This window comes from Camelus bactrianus, chromosome 15, assembly GCF_048773025.1.
Source record: "Camelus bactrianus isolate YW-2024 breed Bactrian camel chromosome 15, ASM4877302v1, whole genome shotgun sequence".
In the NCBI taxonomy this organism is placed as follows: Eukaryota; Metazoa; Chordata; class Mammalia; order Artiodactyla; family Camelidae; genus Camelus; species Camelus bactrianus.
The window spans coordinates 32,953,884-32,977,044 of record NC_133553.1 but is presented as its reverse complement, the minus strand read 5'-3'; the positions used below and the strand labels follow the sequence as shown (position 1 = coordinate 32,977,044).

The 23,161-nt window shown below is 48.8% G+C and overlaps 1 protein-coding gene across 2 annotated transcripts in view; it reads right to left on the bottom strand.

The window, feature by feature from the left end:
- Positions 1 to 7,238: 7,238 nt before the first annotated feature.
- PLB1 (phospholipase B1) overlaps positions 7,239 to 23,161 on the bottom strand; it is a 120,547-nt gene continuing 104,624 nt past the window's right edge. For both annotated transcript variants that reach the window (XM_045511774.2, XM_010948454.3), the window contains exons 51-59: positions 22,350 to 22,401; positions 21,353 to 21,433; positions 20,000 to 20,065; positions 19,371 to 19,465; positions 18,032 to 18,113; positions 17,118 to 17,222; positions 16,489 to 16,584; positions 9,165 to 9,239; positions 7,239 to 7,646 (exon numbers count right to left, since the gene is read on the bottom strand). In XM_045511774.2, the coding sequence (XP_045367730.2) occupies positions 7,443 to 7,646; positions 9,165 to 9,239; positions 16,489 to 16,584; positions 17,118 to 17,222; positions 18,032 to 18,113; positions 19,371 to 19,465; positions 20,000 to 20,065; positions 21,353 to 21,433; positions 22,350 to 22,401 (856 nt within the window). In that variant the 3' untranslated portion in view covers positions 7,239 to 7,442. The remainder of the gene's footprint in view (positions 7,647 to 9,164; positions 9,240 to 16,488; positions 16,585 to 17,117; positions 17,223 to 18,031; positions 18,114 to 19,370; positions 19,466 to 19,999; positions 20,066 to 21,352; positions 21,434 to 22,349; positions 22,402 to 23,161) is intronic.

The window sequence follows — 23,161 nt, the reverse complement described above, 5'->3', positions numbered from 1 at the left end:
ATGGGACACCTTCCAATTAGTTCCCTAAAAAATAAAAAAAAGATTGACATCAGGGAGAAGGGGATTTCCCTAGTGACATTTAGCAGAAATCTTTGTGCAGTTGAATGAGAATAGTGATTTAGTTAACACAGCTGACAAGGTACATCTTCTGTTTGGAACAGTGCATCTTTGTGAGGAATCTTTTTTTCCAGCCACGACCACCTTTGCAAGCAAGTTTAAAAAGAAAATTAACCTAATACCAGATCTTGGAATAGTCATTATCAGAAAGCTCTAAGTCAAGATTTTGAAAATAGTGAAACATATTCAATCAGAATGCGCTCCTCCTCCCAAATACTACTATTTTAGCAAGAGCAAAACCTTTATTTCATGTTTATCTTCTTCTCTACAAATTTCTGTTTTTGTGAATGTTTTGTGGTTACTATATTAGTACAGTAATGGGTATATATAATTTATTAAAAAAATTTCTATATTGTGGTACATATGCTGACATTTTTTGCAAGTGCGTAATCCAAAAAGTGTGGCAATCCCTGTGGCAGACTAAAACCCTTGGAGATGACCCATGCCTTCCTCACCAATGTTTACTCATGGCCCACACAGGACACGTGATAATAAGCCTTAGTTCCACAGGCTGCCTGGTGGAATGAATGAATGAAGACACCTACCGGTAAAAATGTTTCTGTCATAGGAACAACATAAATAATCACCTCAGGGGGAAAGTGCCTGAGTACATAAATAAGCATTTGGCAGAGGAACAAAAGCCATCAAATATGAAAACTAAGGCTCATCCTATGAATAATACCAACAGGAGCTCATTTTATTAAGTGTTCACTCCATGCCAGGTGTGTTCTGTGCCTAACACTCAGGGCCGCCCCGAATTTTCACATTTTATTTTATGAGATCCTGTTTTCACCTGTACCTGTGCTGCCTTCTAGAAAGACGGCTGCCCTGGGAACAATTCTGGAAACTGTTTTCTTGTCTCCTCATGGGACTTCAGACCCAAAGAGATTCCAGTCGTGTGCCCTGCTGTGTAAAGTGAGTTACAGAAATAGAAGTGAAAAAGAAAGGTGGAAATGGAGCCTCCATATATAATGAGATTATCATCGATCTGCCGGTCACAGGAGCTATGCTCTGAACTATTTTTTCCAGCAAGTGGAAAAAAACCAAGCTGCTCTGTAGGCCTCCCTGTGGGTAGGGCCTCCTCAGCTCTTCCCCAGGGCCCAGCACTTCCTCTCCAGGGAGTTGACACCCCTTAGCCGCCGCCTCCTTTACTCTCCCCACAGACAGGGGGCAGGGGTGCAGGGAGGGCCTGTCACGCTGGCTTTGTAGAGCACAGAGCACTAGATGCTTTAACGCAGGACCATCTTTTTTATTTCCAAACCCAGGCAGGTTTAGAAAAGAACTAAAACCAGACTTTGTTATAGTAGAGTCCCCTGGCAGAGTGAGCAGAGCAAACACCTGCCTCCCAGATGGTCCGGGGACTAGGTGGTGAGAGCCTGAACTCCTTTGTATCCTGGACCCTGAGATCCACCCCCAGCTTTGAGGAATCAAGATGATAACACCTGAAAGGAGGCTGTACTGTCAGCCTCTTTCAGCGTCCTTCTGGGATATCGGTAAACACAAACAATTCAAAGTTGAATGTAATGATGCTCAGAAAGGAACAGTCAGAAGCAGGCTGTGTGGCTGTTCAGTTCTCCTCTAAGTGGGACCCAGGGCTGCAGGCTGGTTCTCTCCAAGGGAAAGGCCTTGTCTTAGGTTGCCAGGGTGAGACTGAGCTTTTGCTGGAAGGCCAATAATTTTATTGTGGGCTTAGGTTGAGAACATTTGGAAAATCAAAGTAGACAACATACTGCCGGGGGTGGGGAGAGCGGGACTCGTGGATACACTTTCAGCCCAGTTTGCCCCCAGGAGATGGATTTATCGAGCTCCTCCACTGCCAGACCCTTTTCATACGTTTCCTCACTGAATTCACTAACAGCCTTTTAAGGCAGACATTACCCCTGTTTTATTATCATTGAAGAAATAAGGTTACTTGTAATAATTCAGGATTGGAATCCCTTTTTGCTCCCATCTGATCCCCAGCCATCCTAGTCCCTGAGTCTGCTTGTGCTTGAGACTTGAACTGATCATGAAAAATGAAGTTCAAATGCCTGAAATGCCATCCAGGTTAGTGTGTTTAAGGGAAACCTCTGTTAACTTCCCTCCTTCTCACATCCTCCTCACTTCCTGCTCATCCCACACTGTGCGCCTGTGTCCTGATGCAGTAGGACAGTGCAGCCAGGGTCTGATAGGGGTGGACCCTGCTCCTCTCTGGGAAGATGCACGTCCCGTGGCCCTTGGCTTGTTGTAGTACCAGCTGCCAGAACAATGAGAAGGCTTATCGTGACAAGGCTTCTGGACTTGGCGTAGAATACAGGGGATGCTCACTTGGGTGGCCTCCTTTTGCTGAAGCCTGGTGAGCCCTGGCCACCACCTAACAGTGCCTTTCTGCTAAGGAGCTGGGCCCAGTCTGGCCTGCTGCAGGGATGCTGGTTTGGGGCCAGCTGTGTCTGGGACCCGCTCTGATGTGGGATCTCCATTTCTTTGCTCGGGTCAACTTCGGCGACTTTGTAGTGAACACTCAGCAAAGCTCTGGATACAGCCCTCTCCACCTGATCGTGGAATGAATAAGCAGCATAGTAAGTAGCTTTGTTCTGTAAAACATCTTCCTCCTTAATTGTTTTACTTCAAAGATCTGATGAAATATACATATAGAAAAAGTCTGAAATGCATATACCTTCAAGCAAGATCTTGTGAAACGACCCCCCATGTTAAGAAGTTGCCATTCTAGTATCTTAGAGCCTTTTCCTACAGGCTCCTACATCCCTCCTCAGCTACCACCCCCTTCCTCCTCTCAAAAGTAACAACTTGACTGGTTTTTATGATAATGATTACATTGATTTCCTTTACTAGTTTTACCACCATCACCATGTGTAAATGGACTCATATTACATGCATTCTCCTTCTCACTTCCTCCTTCTCACTCAGCATTTTGTGAAGGGGTCACCCAAGTTGATGAGTGCAGCTGTGGTTACTCATTCTCTCTGATACATAAAGTCTCCATTATATTAATATACCAGAAGTTATTTTTCCAGCCCATTACTGATGAACATTGATCTCATGGTTTCCAGCTTTATTGTTTCTATGAACAACACTGCCACAAATATTCTTGTACACATCTCCCTAGAGAGACACGTTTGCAAATGTTTCTTTGGGAGCTATCTTATCACCTAGGGATGGAATTACTGGGTTGTCAGTTCCCACTTGTTCAACTTTACTAGGCTTTTAGAATACATCCTATGGCTTTATGTATTTTCTTATAATTAAAAAAATTAGTTTTCTCCCTAGTTATTTAAAAAATTTGTTCTTTTTAAAAAGTTAAAAACATGATTCTCATACGAATATAGGATGAACATATGTCAAAGACTTTAACTCAGCGATTGATGAGGGAACCATTAAGATGGTCACGTCTGGTTCAAAGAAGAGTTTGAGGAATGGAGATTTACATTGTTAGTTGGTCAAAGGAATGCTGAAATGCTGTTGCTAACAGATAAAAAACTGGTTAATGTCTTATAGGGTAATAAAACCATAACCTTGATTTTATCTTTTTCACCAGTCATTAATCCATTAGTCAACATAACTTTATAGTATCTGGGCTCTAATCAAATAGTAAACAGTAAGCAAACACAGGTGTATTTTAGATCACTAAATGTTTCTTAGATGAGCTTGTTCAACAATGACATTGACAGGGCATGTGGTCAGTCTCCTGCCTTCTTTCCAAATTTGGGATATTTTTTCTTAGCAATACTACACTTTGCTTCCAAGTTTGTGGTGTGGATCAAATGAGAATGTATTAAAGTGCTTTGTGTACCATAAGGTGCCAAATATATTTTCATTATTATGGTCATTTCACAAAGCCCCCTGAATAATCTATTGGATTTAATATGGACACGGGAAGGGAATTAATTATTGAATATCTATTTTTAAACTATTGTTTTAATCTCATTTAATTCTTGCAAAAACACTTAAAAGACACCGAATTGGCTTCAGTTTTTCTGTCTATAAGATTGGGATAATAGTAGTACCTATCTCATTGGGCTGTTGTAAGAATTAATGGCTAATGTAAACTTACTATTAAAAATAGTGCCTGATGTACAGTAAATACACAAGACATGTTGGTTCACTGAGTGTCTAATCTGATATTTGAACAAATTTACTGAAGATTACTTTCAATCACAATATATTTTATTTTTAGAAGCTCCATTTGGGTCTTAGTTCTTTTAAAAATCTGCCTTTATTGAAAAAAATACTTACTGTCTCATGTTTTAAATTCCTTTTGTATTTAATCTTTCAAAACCTATTTACATATAGTCTGTCTTCAATATGATTATGTAAAATGTGGGTCTAATCCTGTCTTTTGTTGTGTCTACCAATTCTCACTGGGATTGTTTCATTTTTTTCTCTAATTAAAAGATTTGTTAGGTGCTCTGTCTCCGCAAAATAGATCTTAGTCCCTACAGTTAATTTTTTAAACCCTAGCTTATTAACTAGAGATGGCTGAGTTCTTCAGGCCAATTGGGAGCACAGGAACCTATAGTGTCATCATGGCCTTGTGACAATAATATGTGTCCCTCTTTTCTAGATTTTTAATTTATACCACATTTATTTGCAATTCAGCCCAATGCACTGCTAGAGTCATCTGTTTTATATTTTGGGGTTATTCTTCTAGCCTGGAAACCAGTATTCATTTTAATAAATGTCCCATTGTGTAATGAAATTATCACTCTTGGTCAACTAACTCTTCTGAGCCTTGGTTTTCTCTTCTGTAAAAAGAGGGCGATAACAGGGACATGGGAGTTTAGTTATTGTGCGCCATGTCGTCTGTCACAGTGGAAGCACTCGGTGTCAACTTTTGTCGGTGTTATTTTTCTTTGTACCAATCTTGCCCCAGTAACACGTATAGTCTCAAATCCCATGCAGCCTGATAGTACAACCATTCTAACAATACAACCACTATTAATTCCTTGCCCCTTCCACAGTGTGCCCCCAGTCGGACTGTATCTAGCTCACCCGTCCTCAGTTTGTTCTGCGCAGCATCTTTCGTGTTGACCTCTATACACACTGTGCTCTTTCATCTCCCCACTTAGGTGGAGTCTTCCCAGCCTCCGTGACCTCATTCTTTTCAGCCTCTAACCGAAGCGCCTTACCATCCTTCAGAGCTCAACTAAAGTTCCATGTCCTTTATAAAGGCTTTTCACCAAGTTTATTCCATGCTAACCTCTTTTTTGAACTCAAAAGCCTCTGCAGAGAGTACCACAGAGTGTAGCTTTCTCAAGATGTGGTGGTTTTGCTCATGGTGTGGCTGTGGCTGTCCTAACTAGACTGAACATTTTCCTACAGGAAAAGGACACGTTCCAGTTCAAATGAGTGTGCTCATGTATTTTTAAATTTTGGCATTTTAAGCATTTATTTGGTGGGAATTGGGGGCCTGGCTGGTGGTTGTGTCCCTCCAGAGAGGATTTCTCTCTATTTCTGCAAGATGTTCTTTGATTACCAATCTGGAACCACATCTTTCATTAATTTTTTTTCAAGCTGGGGGCGCCTGGATTTTCAGGTAGTGTAAATTTCAACCCCCAACCCAAGTGAGGGTAGACTCGTGGTTATGAGTGCTTGGTTCTTTGAAGTAGGAGCTACTAGAATAGAAACTTAAGGGATTTTAAAAAATTGAACTCTGAAACTGAATGGGTTATCTTTATTGTCACACTGAAGTCAGAGCATGAGCTTGGGTGCAATGGTTCTTTAGGGTTTGTGTGATTCAGTCCTGGTTTTTCATCCACGGGAAGGTTTGGTGCAGGTATGCTGTTCCCCTTGTACAGAAACAGAAATTGAAGCCAGGAGGACACTGGGACTGGATAGGTCCTCTGGGGACCCAAAGAGAAATAAGATGATGGACCCTCATGGGAGGAAGGCAGACAGTCTTCATCCATACATTATTCCCCAAACCCATCTCTGGCCCTCTCCCCTTCCCCAACAGTCCGGACCCTGCCTCAATTCTTCATAGAGGAGAAAACCACCCACTTTCATGGGTAGAGTATTTGAGTCACAGAGAACTTTTATACAGCTCCTTGTTTTTCAGCTGTGCTGAGAGACAGGCGAAATGGGTTTTTTTTTCTTCCAATTTTATAGATGAGGTATCTGGGAAACTGGAGCTCAGGTTTGGTGATAGGATTTGTTGGGAAGGCCACACATTCAAATGGTCCATCTGGAATTCTCTCATTCTTTGCCATCTCAGGCTTTGGGATCGGGGAGGTACTCAGAATGTTGATAATGGATTTTTGTTTGTGTTTTACTGATGTGAAATCCCCATGACATACAATTAGCCATTTTAAAGCGAACCATTCAGTGGCATTTAGTGCAGTCACCATGTTGTACAACCACTACTTCTATTTTCAAAACTTTTTCATCATCCCTCTCTCTGGGATGTTGTGCAGAATGGAAGAGATTTTCTGTGTCCGACTTCCAGCTCAGGGCCTCACCCCTGGTAGGGGCTCAGTGAGTGGGGGCCTGTGTCATCAGACTCTGTCTAGCTCTCTCATAAACCTGGTAATATAGAGAGAGGAATTCTTTGCTAAATTTAGCACTTTGAGAAAATCAGGTTGAGGGTATGTGAAGTATTCATGTCCCAATCATTTTTTAAAATGACATTTTAAAATTTGTTCTCTTCAGGAAACCTTCCCCAAGGAGCTCCTGTTCTTGAAAGCAGCTGGACACATTGACCTACCACTGCCTGAGTCCTGCGTCACACACTGTCACAGAGCATCTTAGTTTTTGGAAAGAGTTTGTCTTCTCTGCCAGGCCGTGACATACCCAGCCTTGAGGTAGGTACCACAGTGCTCTACCTTTTCCTGGGTACAAAAAAGGTGCATAACAGGTATGTGTTGGATTGTCTCATAGTGGCCAGCCAGCTCCAAAATTCCCACCACCGCCTGGTGACCAGTGTTTTCCCCACATTTGAGATAGTGGTGTGGTGACTGACAAGGTGCTTGTTGGGAGCAGGGCTGGAGCCTTACTGGGGTGGTCTGGGCTCTGGTTGGCCTCCCTTGGACAGCTCTGGCTGAGACAGGACATGCGAGGTTCTGGCTCCCACACCTGTGCTGCACAGCCAGTGGAAGGTGAGAGCTGCAAGCAGGCTAACCCAAGAATAGAACAGCTTTGGCCTTTATTTAAATGTGCCAATTTCAGAAGCAAAGGTCTCAGGCCCCAAGAAGTTGTGACTGTCCCTTTGGCTTCGTATGTCGCCAGGTGTTGAAGTGAGGTGAAGTGAGGGCCAGGGGTAGCTGAGGTAGGGGCTGGTGGGGAGCGTGGCTGGGGAAGTTAGGATGGGAGCCTGCATGTGGCTGGCAGGCCTAGAAACGCATCGTGTTCAGATCGATGGGCAGATTTTCCCTCTGGCGACCTCTCAGGGCTCTCCATATCATCATTGCACTGACACCAACCACCAGGCCACCTCCTGCCGCCACTGGCAGGGCCCAGGAGAGCACCTGGGAGTCTGCTTCAGCCTGGTCTTGGAGCAGCTGACTGTTCCTCAGGGTACGGAGGTAGGGGCTCTCCTGGGGAGGAGGAGAGGGTCAGGGTTAAGGGCCTGAAGACCATCCATCTGAGGCCTTCTTACTCCCCCTCCCAGAGACGGCACAATAATCTTGGTGCCACCACTCTTCCCTGTTTGTAACACACCTTCATCCATGCTGTGCTCAAAGCCAGTGCCCATCCACTCACCCTATGAGTGAATAGGGGTGTCCGAAGTGGCCAATACCTAGCCACAACTTTTGGTTTCTTACCGACACCAACTTTCCTGTTAATTTTGCAAGGTTGGAAACTGACAGGTGACCCATGGGGAGCTGGCAGAGCCCCACCTCTGTTTCCTCCAGGCCCCTACTGGACAACTAGTCCCATCCTCCCAGCCCAGGGGTGCCTGGGAGCGGGGAAGGCGGGTGGAGGGACAGCTGGTTCTGTAGTAGATGAAGAACCCAACATGTGAAGGACCTGCCTCCCTGGAATCTTTCCTCCCTCCCAGTGATGGTGTGCTTGCCATGGGGAGCCCAGTGCTAGGAGCTGGGAGAGCGCCTGGGGGTTCAGATGTGACATCTGTCATCGTCCATTTGGGAGATAAGACGTGTTCAGAAACAATCACATCACAAAGGAGCCTGAGTCAGTGCTTGTGAGGTGCACACAGAAAAGAGAGACCAACAGAGGTGTGTGTCTGGAGCGGGTACAGGAGGGTGAAATGAGGTGAACGGCAGCCTGGGGAGGGCAGCATCTGGGCCTTGCAGGATGTGAGACATTCCTGCAGGCGGAGATGGGGGACATGCCTCCTTGAGGAGCCAATGGCAGAAGTGAGAGCACAGATGGGGGCCATCGTGGGGCTTCTCTGGGAAGATGCTCTGTTTTCCAGGAGCAGAGTGCATGTCTAAAGTGGTAGAGGAAGAGGGGCCTCCGTCTGGACTCTCTTCAGTGGGCACAGGGACCAGGCTTCAGGCAGCCTCGAAAAGACTGGAGTTCCTTCCAGGTGGGCTGCTCTGTGTCAGGCAGCGATTACAAGATGGACGGAGAAGGGAGGAGGGAGAGCCAGGGAAGAGGTAGGGGCTTGGTCAGTGGTCTGGGTGAGGGTCGTGCGGGCCTGGAAACTGGCAGTGTTGGAAAGGGAGGAAGAGGATGCAGCCTTCCGGCACAGACACACGGTGTCTCATTTCTCTTTGCCTTTTGACCCTCTGCTCTCGGTAGCCTTCCTGGCAGGGGAGGCCCCCTCGACATATGCTTAAGACGGAGGATGCCCAGGCTCCCCGGGGTCATGGGAATAATGAGGTTTTGGCCAGTGCTTGCTCATCTTCCTCCCCTTAGGGCCTCTTCCTGCTTCAGCGACCCGCTGCTTCCTCCCTCCCCTCACTCACCCTGAGGCCCTGAGAAGCATGGGGCAGTGAGGAGAGGTGAGATTTGAGAATGGTGGTAGTGAGTGAACGTGCATGATGTAAAGCCTCCCAGGGGACTCTTGTGCCTCCAGGTGGCCAGGAACCTCCCCTGGCCCCAACCCAGGCACCTGTTCCCCACCCGACAGGCAGGACCTTACTCACAGAAGACGGGCATTTGAGTTTGGTTCTGCTGTAGGTGAAGTTGTTGGAGGTCGTCTTACCGCCAACTGGTTCCAGCTGAGGGAGAAAAAGAAACCCTGATTCCCTCCCAAACTGGGGGAGAGCCCCCCGTCGGAGGCGTATCTCACAGCAGATTCCCTCCCTTTGCAAGGCTGAAACCAGCACAGGGGCAAGACTCATGGCAGAAACTAGCAGCCCCGCAGCTGGAGCTGGACCTGACCTCTGACTCACAGAGTGGCAAGTCAGAGTCCATCAGAGCAGTGAGACCCTGAGTCTGTGTCTTGGATTTATTGAGGAGGACACTGAGGCCCAGGAGAACCAGGCTGGTCCAGAGGCTCCAGTGAATAGATGGGAAGGCAGGGCCCAGAACCTCCATCTCCTGCTTCCCTTGTGGGTAGGTGGCTGTGATTGCAGACACTCTGCATTTTCAACTTTATAAAATGGTGATAATCATATTTACCAACTTCGTGAAGTGTGTGGGGCTGGTCAATTTCAGGAAAACTCGGAAAACATGCTGGTTACCATGACACCGTTACTACACTTGGCTTGTCAACCCGAAGAAACTGCAGTTTTCTCACTTGAGCTACTTCTGGCTGTTTTCCGCATAGATGAAAAGGTTTACTTGAAACATCCTGGGAGCAGTTGTGGTTCAGGGAGGTTCTGCTTAATGCCTTTGATCCTGGGGCCCTCTGAGAATGAGCTGGAAGCTGCTGTAACCACCCCCTCCCCTGCCCCCTAGCATCTTTGGCCCGTAGCCTGTCCCCTGACATGTGGCCAGCACCGAGGAGAATGGACCCCTGGCACTCAGCCATTCAGGCTCGGTCCTGAACGTCTAGGCTCCACCCATCATATAACCTGCTTCCCTACCTGTCCCTGACCTCATCAGCTCCTGACTCCCAGGTACTGCCAGTGAGGGAAGTGAAAGTACGCTATGCCAGCTAATGACCACCCCTGGCCATGACCTTGCTTTTTGTTGGCTTAAAGCCTTTCACACCTGCTTGTCAGTAACAATTAGAGGCGGAAGGGCTGCTCTGGTCCTGGGAGAGACACCACAGTGACTGGACACAGCACAGTGGGCACATCAGCTGGGGGCCTGGCTCTGCTGATGAGCAGTGTGGTGCCTGAAAGACTCCTGAAGTGCCCCCAGGTTGGGCAGAGGCATTAAACCCTGTCCTGAAAATTCCACGTTTGGTTGTTGTGAACATCAAAGGAGAAGATGAAACATGTGAGTAGGAGGCAGCTGACATAAGTAAGACAGTATTATTTCTACTATCACAGAACCACCTAGTGACAGAACAAATGCCACAGATCAGGTTGGCTGATTCCCAGTGATATTCCAGGAGCCCAGGAACAAACTGGTGTAGAAGAAGGTAATGATCATATGGGTTTGATGATTGTATCAGTTTCTCCCTTTCTACTGGTTCGGTGGCATCAGTGCACAACCCACTCTATCTCCCAGCCTTTAACTGTCCCCCCAGTCCCATCCTCCTCCAGCTGCCTTCACCACTGCTCTTCATAACTCTAGGAAGAATCGTTTGTAGCCACTGGTCGTGCTTGCCAACCTCCCATTCTAATACCCATTCCAATAGGTTCTTTAGTCTCTGTCACTTGACTGAAGCTCTGGTTAAGGTCACCAATGACCTCCATATTGCCGGATTCAGTGGGCACTTTTTTTGGTCTTCATCTTGCTTGACTTTTCAGCAGTATTTGTCCAAGCTGATGCCTCCCTTTCAAAATACTTCTCTTTGCTCCTGTGACACGGCACCTTTGTTTCCTCCTACCTCCCCACTCTCTCCTCATCTGTCCCTGGGTCAAAAGTTGGAATGAATGCCCTAGGGCTTGACGGGTGGTCCTCTACTTTTTCCCACCTAGTCTTTCTCTAGGAGCTCGCAGTCAATCCCATGGTCTTGAATACCACTTCTGTGCTAATAACTGCCACGTTTCCCCACTAAATCTCCATTCCTGACTGTATCTCTGAGCTCCAGAATCATACATTTAACACCTTACCTGATACCTCCAGGTGGATTTCCAGGAGGCAGCTCATACTTACCATGTCCAAAATGAGAACTTTTGATTTTTACCTTCCCAGCCCTGTGTCTCTCTGCATGTGTCAACCATTTGCCCAATTTCCTTAACCCCAAACTCAAGTTATCTTTTGTTCCTCTTCTATTTCATCACCAGCCAGTCCAAGACACATCTATATACCTGATCACTTCTCTCCTCCTCTGCTCTCACCCTGGTCCTGGCCACCTTTGTCTCTTACGTGGAATTTAGCTTCTGTGAGGTCTTCCTAATTCCACTCTTGCTTCCCTCTAGTCAATCTAAACAGTGGCCAGTGGGCCGACCAGATCAATGGCTCTCCATTTCAAAGCCCTCCCAGGACTTGGCCCCTGCTGTCGCCCACCTCTCTGCCCTTGCTCCCTCCCCTCCAGCCGCACTGGCCTTGATGCATCTCAGACGCTTCAAACTCATTCCTGACTCTGGGCCCACACAGGTCCTGTTTCCTCTGCCTGGAACACTCTGGCCTGGGACCTCTGCATGCCTGGCAGCCTCTCGACATTCAGTTCTCAGTTCACATGTCCCCCTCCAGTGAGGCCTCCCTCTCCCCCTCCCTTACTCTCTGTCACATCACCCTGTTTTTGTTTTTGTTTTTGTTTTTGTTTTTTTAAACCCTGCATGTAGTCAGAAATTATTTTGATTTGTTTGTTTTTTTTTTAATCTCTTTTCTCTACCAGACCGTGAGCTCCACGGGAAGCGGGGACAATCTTTTCCCAGCACCCGAAGCAGTACCCGCTGCATAGGGCACTCCAGAAATGGATGGATCAACTGGAGTCACAGAGACCTGGGAGACAGGGCCTGGGACTGGCCATGGGACAGGAGTTGTGTTTCCTAGAACCCGTCTTTCCTAAGGTGGACCCTGAGGACATCAACCATGCGGCAAATGACTGCGACAAAGCAGGGGGCAAGGTGGGCCTCCAGTCTGCTCTGGGGACTCAGCTGGTACCTGAGGTGAGTGCTGATGTGGGTAAGAGCTAGCCAGGAGAAGGGGCTGAAAGGGCCGCGGAGAGAAGGAGAAAGCAGAGCAAACCCACAGAGGCACGTGGGAGTGCAGGTGGTGCTGCAAGCTGCACTCCTGGCTGGATGGCCAAGTGCAAATCCAAGGGAGGCCGAGCGGCTGCTGGAGAGGTTAACTGGGGCCAGGTCGCAGAAGGCCCGGGGTGCTGGGCTAAGGGGCTTGGCCTTTCTTCTTCAGGGAAGGCCAGACCTTGGAAGTCTGAGTGACCTGGTCAGATTTCATTAAGGAAGACTGCTGTGGTTGCCCTGTGGCAAACAGATCTCAGGCAGTGGTTCGCAAACCGCATATAACAATATCACCTGGGGTGCATTTAAAATGTACTGAGCCCAGGTGCTATCCCAGACTGAGTCAGAAGTTCTGGAGGGTGAGACCCAGACACTGGCATTTTTTTTTAAAGTGAACTTTTTTACTGAAGCTAACATATGTAGAGAAACAAGTACAAATCACAAGTGAGCTGCTGATAACTTGTGATGAAATGGGCATGCCCACGTAACTAGCATCCAGATCAAGGGACAGAGTATCATCAGTTCTTGGAAGCCCCCTCCTCCTCTCTTCCTGTACAGTTCATCCCCCAGTAAGACCATGCATTAATTCTCTTGTTTTTGAAGTGTGTGTGTGTGTGTGTGTGTGTAGTTGCATATTGTTGAAGTTTTATTCGCAATGCTGTAAGCTATTCTATTGTATGAAGGTACCATGGTTTGTTTATCCAATCTGCTGCTGGTAGACATTTGGGGAGTTTCCCATTTAAGGACTGTGAATAGGGCTGCTATGAAAATTCTGTTGTGCCCATCTTTTGGTGACTCTGTGTCTACCTTTCTGTTAGGGACCTACATCGGAGTGAAATTGTGGGGTCACAGCAAATACATATGTTCAGCTTTAGTAGACATTCCAAGGTTTCCCAAAGTGCTTGTAGGTAATAATTGTTTTTAAAAGTCCCCAGGTCATTGTCATACACAGCCAGGGCTGATTATTGCTCTTCTAATGGCTGTAAGCCTGGAGACAGGGATGCCAGTTAGGAGACTAGCATTGTCACCCAGCGCCCAGGGAGATGCCAGTGTTAGCTGAGAGGGAGCAGGCAGCCGTGGAGGAAGAGGCATCAGAAAAGAGGAGGAGAAATTGTTCATAAGACAAGAAGAGGAAAACATTCCCTAGTGCTGTTGATGTTTCTGGCTTTGTGAAAGTGTTTAGAGAAGGAGGCAGAAACTGTTCAGGGAGGAGATGAAACATTTTCAAGTATTTGTTGCCACAGTGGGGTACCCAAGGTGTCAGCCAAAGCCTGCAGACACTATGTCATAGGACCCTAATTACGAGACATGAATTCACCAGTTACACATGTGCTTATCAGATTGGGAGCTGGGAGGCAGGGTGGTGCTGTGGCCGGGCCACTTGGCCATTAGACCTGGGTTCTAATCCCTGTTCTGCCACTAACTGTCTGTGTGGTCCTGGACAAACTGCCCCATGTCTCTGTATTTCAGTTACAGAACATCCTGGCTAGATGACCCCTGAGATCCAGTCCAGTGCTATTGATTTCTTATTAATTTTCTGTCACTCCAGGGGTAAAATTCTAGTAAGATGATGATCTGAAAAGTTGGCATAATGCTTAGCTTTATATCTGAGATGGTTCTGGATGAAAACACTGGACCATGTCATTATTTCCCTAAACTCTATAGCACAGGATAAGATGCTCTTAGATGATTTTAGGTTTGTTTTACTTTTAAAATTTGGGGCATGGCTGAGACAGTGCCTGGTGAGCCATGGGCAGTCTCATAGTATAAATAATATGGCTCCATGGCAGTATTCACCTTTTGTTTACAGAGCTAATCCCTCCCACTTGCTTTTATGAAACAGAAGCCTCTCACCTGGGTAGATGGGAAGAACTGCTGAGCTGCTTTGGAAGAGAAGGCCAGAACTACATTAATTCGCTCAGAATGAGACCAGTGGGCCCTGTCATGTTCAAGTTATCAACATGGCCTTTGAGCCCCAGGAGGCTCATGAAGGGTCCTGGCAGTAAGAAGGCTCAGAATGCCACCAGGTAGGAAGACCACACCTTGATGGGAATGCTTGGGGTAGGGGAGGGCTAAGGGCTTAGCATTCCTGCCCCTCCTGGGAATCTGTGGATTTCCCTGTATTCACAGGGGGATACATGGGACCATGGGTAGATATCCAGTCTTTGAGGGGAGTTTAAAGGAATGGAGCAACTCTGCCACTGCAAGACGACTGGACTCCAAAGCAAAAAATTTTCAAAAAAAGAAACTGCTCTCAGGAATTACGGTGTATAAACGTTGGTTAACTTTGATTTTAAAAATTAGGATGGAGGTAGGGTTGGGAGGGAACTCAGACATTTTTGAAGTCACACAGAGACAGACAAATATGATATCACTTACATGTAGAATCTAAAAAATAGTACAAATGAACTTATTTACAAAACAGAAACAGATTCACAGACAGAAAACAAAACAAACTTATGGTTACCAAAGGGGCAGGGGGAGGGAGTGATAAATTAGGAGTATGGGATTAACAGATACAAACTACTGTATATAAGATTCTACTGCATTTCACAGGGAACTATATTCAATATCTTGTAATAACCTATAATGGAAGAAAATCAAAAAGTATATATATATACTCTTTTTGTATATATATATGTATATACACACACTAATGAATTTTTGTATATATATATATATACACACACACTAATGAATCACTTTGCTGTACATCTGAAACTAACACAATACTATAAATCAACTAAAATTTTTAAAAAAAGACGTTTTGATTGCAATTCTGAGTCCTAGGCTGACAGATGTGATGAAAGTTCTAACAGTGGGCAGAATGTGATGTCAACAGGAGGAAAACACCGGGAAAACAAAAGCAGAGGAAGGCTGCGCCTGCAGTTAAGTAGGCCGAGGATAAAAACCTCCTCCCATACTGTCCTGAGAAGAGGAGGTTGCTAGAGAGGAGGAGGTGGCGTAGCTAAGGAGAAAGTCAACACTGTGAGTCAGCCGAGTGAGACACTGGACATACTGGGGGAGCGGACAGCTGTGGGAATATTTGCACAGTGCTGGTTGGCAGTGCCACAGTGGGCCTGACACTGCGATAAAAGGAGCAGGAGTGGGGACTGTTCCGTCACCATGGGAGAAATGAGGGAACACGCAGGTTGGGGTGGGGATTGGATTACCCGCTGAGCCTAGATCAACAGAAGCCAGTGGGTTGGAAAGGCATTTCATTTGCTCTGTGCAGGAGGACACAGCTCTCAGGGTGCACAGTCAAGTGCTGTGCAAACACAGCTGATTGGCCAGACATAAAGGGCAGAGGCAAGGCACAAGGCTGGGTTGTTCCTGTGGCCCTGGGCTGTAGGTTCATTTCATTAGGTCCCCATTCTCCCCATCAGAAAAGGCTAGAATAGGTGGCAGCCAGGGGAAATAGGCTGAGGGGCTCTTTCCTCTGTGATGTGTAAAGAAATAATAGTTGGGAATGTGTCGAGACTGGAGTAACAGGGCTGACATCTGTTGAAGGCCTATTATTGTGCTGGGGGCTGTGTATACATTTTTGTTATTTTTGTAGAGAGAGATCATTTGCCCACGGTCACACCATTAAGGGGTTGAAGCTGACATTCTGATCCCGTCTACCTGATGACAAAGTTATTCCCCAGCAGCATGGGGACATTCCCGAAAGAATAACCTCCTTTGTCCTACATAGTAGTATCTCCAAATCCAGCTAGTTAGGGAAATATTTAAGGTGTGAACTCATGCAAGATTACTGGGCAGATAGGAGCTCTGAATGAGTCTTCAACATGAAGTACTTGGGGATGAAGCCAAACAAAGCAAAACGACAATAGAATCAAAACATCATAGTAATAATTGATTCCCCCAACTTCTTAAGAAACCCTGGTTATGCTTCTCACTATCTATTAATTTGAGTTTCTATCTATGTGAAAGCAAAACAAGTATACGGTGTCAGCACTATAGCAGTTAAAGGGCTAGAGTGGGGAACCGGGAACCCAGCAGATTCCCTGAGTTGAAGGAGATAAAGCTGAGCCTGGGGGAAAGTAAGGTAGCTAGAGCGAGGGTTAGCTCAGCGGGAGAGGGAGAGAAGGAGAGAGGGAGATTTTGAGCTTCAGGGAGAAAGGAACCATGTCAGCCAGCAGGTTTGTCATTATGGGAAAGAGAGCAGTATCCTGGGGTCGCTCCCCGCCCCCGACACAAGCTGGCTGGACCCTCCGGCACTCACCATGTTGTTCCAGAGAGCGATGGCCATCTCTGCATGCCCGCGTTCTGAGAAGTGGAAACAGTCCTCCGAGAAGAAGGTGAGGTCAGCGCCCCCTCGCTGTGAGTAGAGACAAGGGGATTATCTTCTGGGACAAGGGCACTGCTACCTGCCCCCCAACCCAGCAGTGCCCTGAGCCTTTCCACTTTCATCCCTTCAAGTCTGCTGCCAACCGGCCCCAATATTGATGGAGAAATTCCCTGATTTGGGAATTTTTATTTTTTAAAAAGTATAGCCATCCATCGCCCATCCCTTTGCCTTCAGCCTCTCTGCCCTAATAGTTGAAAAAGAATGAATAATAATATTTTTAGGAAGCTTTCCATTTTATCCCAGTCCAGTAAATCACAGGGCCATGCCTGGAAAACTTGGCCACTGTTAATTTTCTCCTTTTCTTTCCAAGTACATCTAAGCTCTAGTGATGCCCCCCCTCAAAAAAAGGTGGGGAGCAGGGAAAAGGAGGAAAAGCAGAAAAACCAACTCCTTGGGAGCACTCTTGGAAAGAGATGGCCCAAAAAGTCCCACAAAGAGAAGGAAACACATTGCCTAAGATCTGGCTTCTACACACGCGCCTCCCAGACATGCCCGTGGCTTACGTCATTCAGAGGGACGAGAGTGTTCTGGAAGAAAGGCTGCGCGACCACGGCGAAGTCCTCGCGCTGCAGGTACTCGTGCTGGTAGGAGAACCTGGAGAGGCCGCTCTGGGGATGGGGAGAGAGGCTGCTCAACCTCCCGGAAAGGCTGGGCAGGCAAGGCTGGGCAGACGGGGTCTGTTCCTGTGGGCTTGGGTGGGTTGTGTCGGGGGCCAAATGGTTCAAAGGAGCTGCTTCAGTGCACCTGCTTAGTTTGTACCAGGCATGGGCACCACCCCGCTCCAATCTGAAATGAGTGTCCATGGTTTTTGGATCAAGTGCCAAAATATGGACCATAAAAGGGATAGACTAGATGTGCTTATCCTCAAGGAGCTTATAATCCATCTGGGGAAACGTGAGAGGAGATGTAAAAACCACGAGAACCAAGTAGGGCTTTGGGTCAGCAAAGTGCTGGTGGAAGTTGCCACAGGGAGCTATGTGAGGGGGCAACTCCTTAGAGGAGGTGAGAAGACAGGTCCTGCTCATGAGATGGACACACTGCAGGGAGGTGGGGGTGGGCAGGTCAAGGGAGGGGCAGCAAGAGCAGAGATGGACTTGAGAAGCTAAGGAGGGAGGGAGACCAAGGGCAGTGAACATAGCCCCTCTCTCCTCTGGGGAGGGGATGGTGCCACCTCTGGGAGCTGAGAGCCGCTCCCCTGCTCAGGGCTGAAGGGGGCGGGGAGGCAGGGTTCTCCCAGCTCCCTTGCTGAGGTTCCCCGCCCCCACCCCCCAGCACTGGTGTTTGATTCGCCTGGATATGCATTTTGGGGGCTAGGATCTGCCTTGAGAGAGTGGCCTTGCTCACCGCATACTTTCAGAATCCTTGCTGTAGGAGTAAAGATGGATTGTGTGGTGCAGGGAGAGGGGGGCAGGTTCACCTGGAAGTTCCAGTTCACTGTCTTCAGTTTCTGCATCTCCGGGGAGTTCTCCTGGGAGCCTCGGAGGCAGGTGCAGTTGCTCCTAGGAGACAAGCAGTCCTGTGGCTGTGCCCCGGGGAGGCTGACACCACCCCCCGACCCCCAGAAGCTGCTAGACCCCTTGCTGCCTCACGGGGGAGGTTGGCCACACACAGTTGCCCCCACAACACAGCCTTGTTGCCTCTGGAGCCCAGGTCACAGAACTGTAGCTCAGGGGCACGAGGTCCAGAAGGTGGAATAGTTGGTACCCAATGCCCAGCTCTCCTGTGGACAGGCTGCCCAATTGGCTGCTCTACCCAAGCCCGCGGCTCCTAGGGTTGCTGTGGAGGAGGACTGGGGAGGGACAGCGCTGGGGCTTTGGGACGACTGCCATGGTGGCCCAGCCTTTCTTCCTCCTGTTCCCATCTCTACCTTCAGGTGTTTTGGACTCGCCCTCAGGCTGCAGAGTGAGGGGTCTCTTGGGCAGCTGGGGAGGGTCAGCCAGCAGCCTCCAGCCCTTGGCATCTCCATGTGGGGCCGAATTCCAGGAAGAAAGGGAACCACCTGGTCACCTGCCCAGCAAATCTGGCCCCTGATAGGACTCCTCCGCCCCTGCAGAATCTCCTCCCCCATAACAACAGTCACAAGAACTTTGGGTGACCCTTTGGCCTCAGAAGATGGTGACTTTCTACAGGGTCAGAGCTGAGCTTTAATAAGATTCCAGCCCCAACAGGAATTCTCATCCTGCACGTTGTACCTTAGCTCCAAGCCTGGCTTTCAAGGACAGTCCTATCAAGGATGTTATAAAAGCTGCTGTTTCCTGAGTCCCTGCCCCACAGGGACCACGCATTTTACGGGCATTTCTGAAAGGAGATTTTACAGGTGGGAGTAAAAGGCCCAGAGAATTTGTGTGGTTTGTACAAGGTCCACAGCTTCTCAATGGCAGAGCCAGGATTTGAGGCCAGATACGGCTGTCTTGAAACCTCCTTGCCTGGTGCTGCCTCTCAAATACGAACAACTTGCTGAAGTTGGAGTTTGGCATCACAGACAATGTCAGGGGCCCTTACGGATCATTTGATCTGTCTGCCTCATTTTTCAGAAAAGCGAACTCAGGTCCAGAGGAATAAATTGACTTGCATGCAGTAAACATTCAATAATGTAGCGGCATTTCCAGATGGGTTCCCAAGCCCCTGGCTAATTGCTGATGTCTGCCTGCTGGACAGGCCTGTCTGGCTCTGCCTGCATGGGTCTCACCCCCTAGCAGCTGTGAGCCCTGCTCTCCCCAGGTGCCTCAGCCCTGGGGCCACGTATGTGTACTTACTGGGCAGCCAGTGGCATGACACATTTCCCGCCTTGGCCCTGGTGCAGGCCAACCAGCTCCATGACCTCCACCACGTTGATGAAAGCCCTTGGAAGCTGTGGGGAGCAGAAGGGTGGGGTTTAGAAGTCTCCAGGCAGTTTTAGAGGGCACTGGTCACTGCTTATGAGATCTTGGGGGGATCATCTACACTCTCATGTCCCCCTCCTCAGTTTAACTAATAAACTGAGGCCCAGAGAGGGAACATGCCTTTTATTATCTCTTGGAACCTTCTTTATTGGCCCCACTTTACAGACTGGCAACTGGAGACACAGAAGCTGCTTGCTCAAAGTCCCAGTGCTAGTAAGCCACCATGCCTGGCTACCAACCAGGCCAACTGGCCCCAGAAACAAATTCTTTGCCACCAAACCACACAGTCAGATCCAGTTAGAATCCTCCCCACAGATGAGCTGGGCAGCTACCTCCCTCCCATCCCGTCCAGGTACTTGCTGGATGTGGGGCTGTGCTCAGCGTGCATCTTGCTGAACACAACTTGTCTGGATGCACCCAGGGAGCAGCCCCTGGTGAGTGAGCATCCAGCCAGGCTGCTGGCAGGAAGTGGGGCCCAGGAACGTGCCACTGTGCTTTCCTACCTCCTTGTAGAAGATGTCCAGGGCTTGTTGGATGTGCTGAAGATACTCCCTGGGCGAGTAGGCCTCCTGTGAAGAAAGAACGGTTCTCTTCAGCCCCTGGGCTGCACACTGAGAGGAAGAGGAGAATAGCCTGATGCCCAGCACAGAAGGGCACTGGACGGGCTGGGAAACCCAGCCCTTGTTGCTGGTGGACAGTCTCTTATAAGAAGTCACACACCTTGACCCCTAGCTAGACGCCATGAACAGTCCCCACCCCACCCTGCTGCATGGTTTCTCTAACCCAAAGGCAGACCCTGTCTGTGCTGGGCCCTACCACCTCTCCTGTTCCATCCCACTGGCCTCTGCCTTCCCAACCACAACAGGACCCCAGTGGCCATGTTCTCTTTTTCCTCTGATCTTTGGCCTGTGCTGGCCCTGCTGTCTGGAACCCTCTGCACTGCCTCCCCCGACTCAGCCCAAGGGTCCCACCTCTGACCCATTTCCCAACTGGAGGCTGATTTGGCCTGAGTTAATACTGGTGGTGGTCTTGGGGTCCTTTCCACAAAAAGATGCTCTCAGGAGTGTAGACCTGTTTGCATGAGGGACAGGAATTGGGGGGGGGTCACTTCTGCCTCTAGATTCTGGGCAGTGAGGGGAAGAGCCCCTGGGTTGGGGAGGCTGGTTCTCATCAAGAATTTGGTGACTGTCTCTGAGCCACAAGGAATGATAAATGTCTTCTCCCTGCTGCCTGTGGCTGTCAAACATTCTACCACGACCTTTGAGTTGTGGTAGCTGCTTATTTTCTGGCCCAATAAAATATAGCACATCCCCAACTGAGAACAAGATACATTCCAGAAATTACAACTTCCAAAAGTTTGGACTTATTTCCCCATAGAAACAACGTTAGGAACGGGTAGGTTCCCAGACCAGCTGAGATTGGGTAGCTCGTGTTGTCCCTGAAGGACAGCAAGCCGTCGATCAGGATGGGTTCAGTTTTATCAACCCTATTTATGACACTGTTTTGGCCTTCTCCTACACCCCCACCTGCCAAAAAACACCAAAACACCAGGGGCAGGGCTTCCACGCGGGTCGGGGTGGTTATCCATTGGATACCAACGAACAGTGTGAGAGAGACCGCCACCTCTGTAGTGCCTTCAGGGTGGGTACCTCCAGACACTTCTGGAATCACGGAATCAATGTGGTGGCCACTCGGCCTCTCCTGCACGTGTGAGCCATGGCTGCTGGGCAGGCTCGGGTGCCTGGGAGAGCTGGCCCGTGGCACCCTCCTGAGGGAGGTCCGGCTCTGGGTATGGACAGTGACCTTGGCCAGCTGCTCCTTTCTCAGGTCCCCGAGGGGGCTGGGCTGGGGCCTACCGGATTCTCGCAGTAATGACACAAGTCGTTGCTCCCAATGAAGAGTGTGATGAGCTTCCAGTCTTTCTCTAAGTTGATTTTCTGAGGGGACAGGAGATACTGTTTAGACCTTGGTGCGGGGGGTGGTGTCACATGTAAGGGGTGCTCACCAGACCAGACAGCCCTCCACGTGCCTTCCACCGTCTTCGCATCACAGTGAAGAGAAGATGCCAAGTGGGGCCTCCCTCACCCTCACCTTCACGCTGGGCAAGGACTCCACCCAGAGCCCTGTGCGAGCGTGTGCGTGTGTGTGCGTGCATGTCTGCTCACACAGCACAGAGGGCTGCTTGCCCTTTGAGAGCCTCTTAGGAGAGCTGCAGTCCAGGGTGAGGTGGAGTGTATTAACACACCCTGAAAACATGATCTAAAGGCCTTCAAAGGGGAGCCGAGGGCAAAAGAGCCATCTAGAAGCAAAAGCCCAGCGCTGGCTCTGGGGAGAGCCCTTTGGGTCTGGGTCCGGGGAGCGGGGAGGAGGAGGGTGTGAAGGAGGAGCCCAGGGTGGACCGGGGGTGGGGCGGGGGCTGGGGAGGAGCCTGCTTTCCACTCAGCCATTGTAGGAGTCCTGCCAGGAGCCAAATTCCAAGGCATAAACGCAGAGCATTTTAAAAAGTGCTAGTGAGAAGGTTTAGAGGGGCCAAGGGAGCAGGAAGGAGGAAGGATTGGAACGAGATACCTATTTTTAGAAGCCAAAGTTTACATAATAGGGCTTGGGAAGCCAACTCTTGGGTTAAGTAGAAAGCTGCCAGGGCAAGGCCTGCCACCTCCCCGGACTCCGCTCCATCTCTGCCTGCAGCGGTCCCTGCAGCGGAGGTGGCGTCGAGGTGGACAGCCATCTCCTCTGAGCTCATCTGGCCCCTCTTGAAGACCAGCCTGAGCTGCCGTGGGGCAGAGGGGGCTCTTTCAGCCCCCCAGCTAGAGACAGAGCACCTCTTGGGGTGACCCCGGGTCCTGTACTCACAGGGCTGTTTTTCATTCGCTCCACGAGGTCCCGGGCCTGGGCCGGCATGTCCCTAGGTGGGGGAAGAGACAGGGATGTTAGAGCTGGCTCAGGAGCAAGGGCTCAAGCTGTAGGATTTGGGCCTGGCAAGATGTTTCAGGAAGAAAAATGTCATACAAAGTTCATTCCTTCAGCATGTATCGAAAGGCTTTCAATTCTCAAGAAATCTCAACCTAGTGAAAATAAAGATCTACCGTGGGTCTCGGCACCACGTCACTCCAGACCCTGCCAGGGGCTGACATGCATCCAACCACCCCCTCCTGCAGGCCTGGTCCTCTGTGGCCACTTTAGGGGGGGAATCTGCTCATCCTTCCCATCAGGGATGTTCCCTTATATCATCCAGGTCTTTCATTACAGGCTGAGCCTGTTCAGTTCTTCAGCTGCCTGTTTTAAAAATAACCTTTTGTATGTTTGAAAAAAGTCATTGCCCTAAATGAATGCTCAGCTTTCTCCTCGCCAGGCTTCATGATTCCTTTAACCTTTACCTCTGAGTCCCACTCTCTGCTCCTTTAATCCTTTTGTTTTCCTTCTCTGTAGTTACTTCGGATTCCCACACCATTCTCATCTCCTCATTCCCCCCTGCCCCCCACAAAACAGGATGGGGGAGACAAATTTGGACGGCACTAGCTCTCCCTTCACCTCCCAGATGTCTGCCGTCTATAAGGCAATGAATGCTTCTGGATAAGAGATATGTCACCGGAACCCTACAGCAATACGGGGCGTGAACCAGTGATACACACGACAACGGGGAAGTATCTCCCCAAGCAGACGTA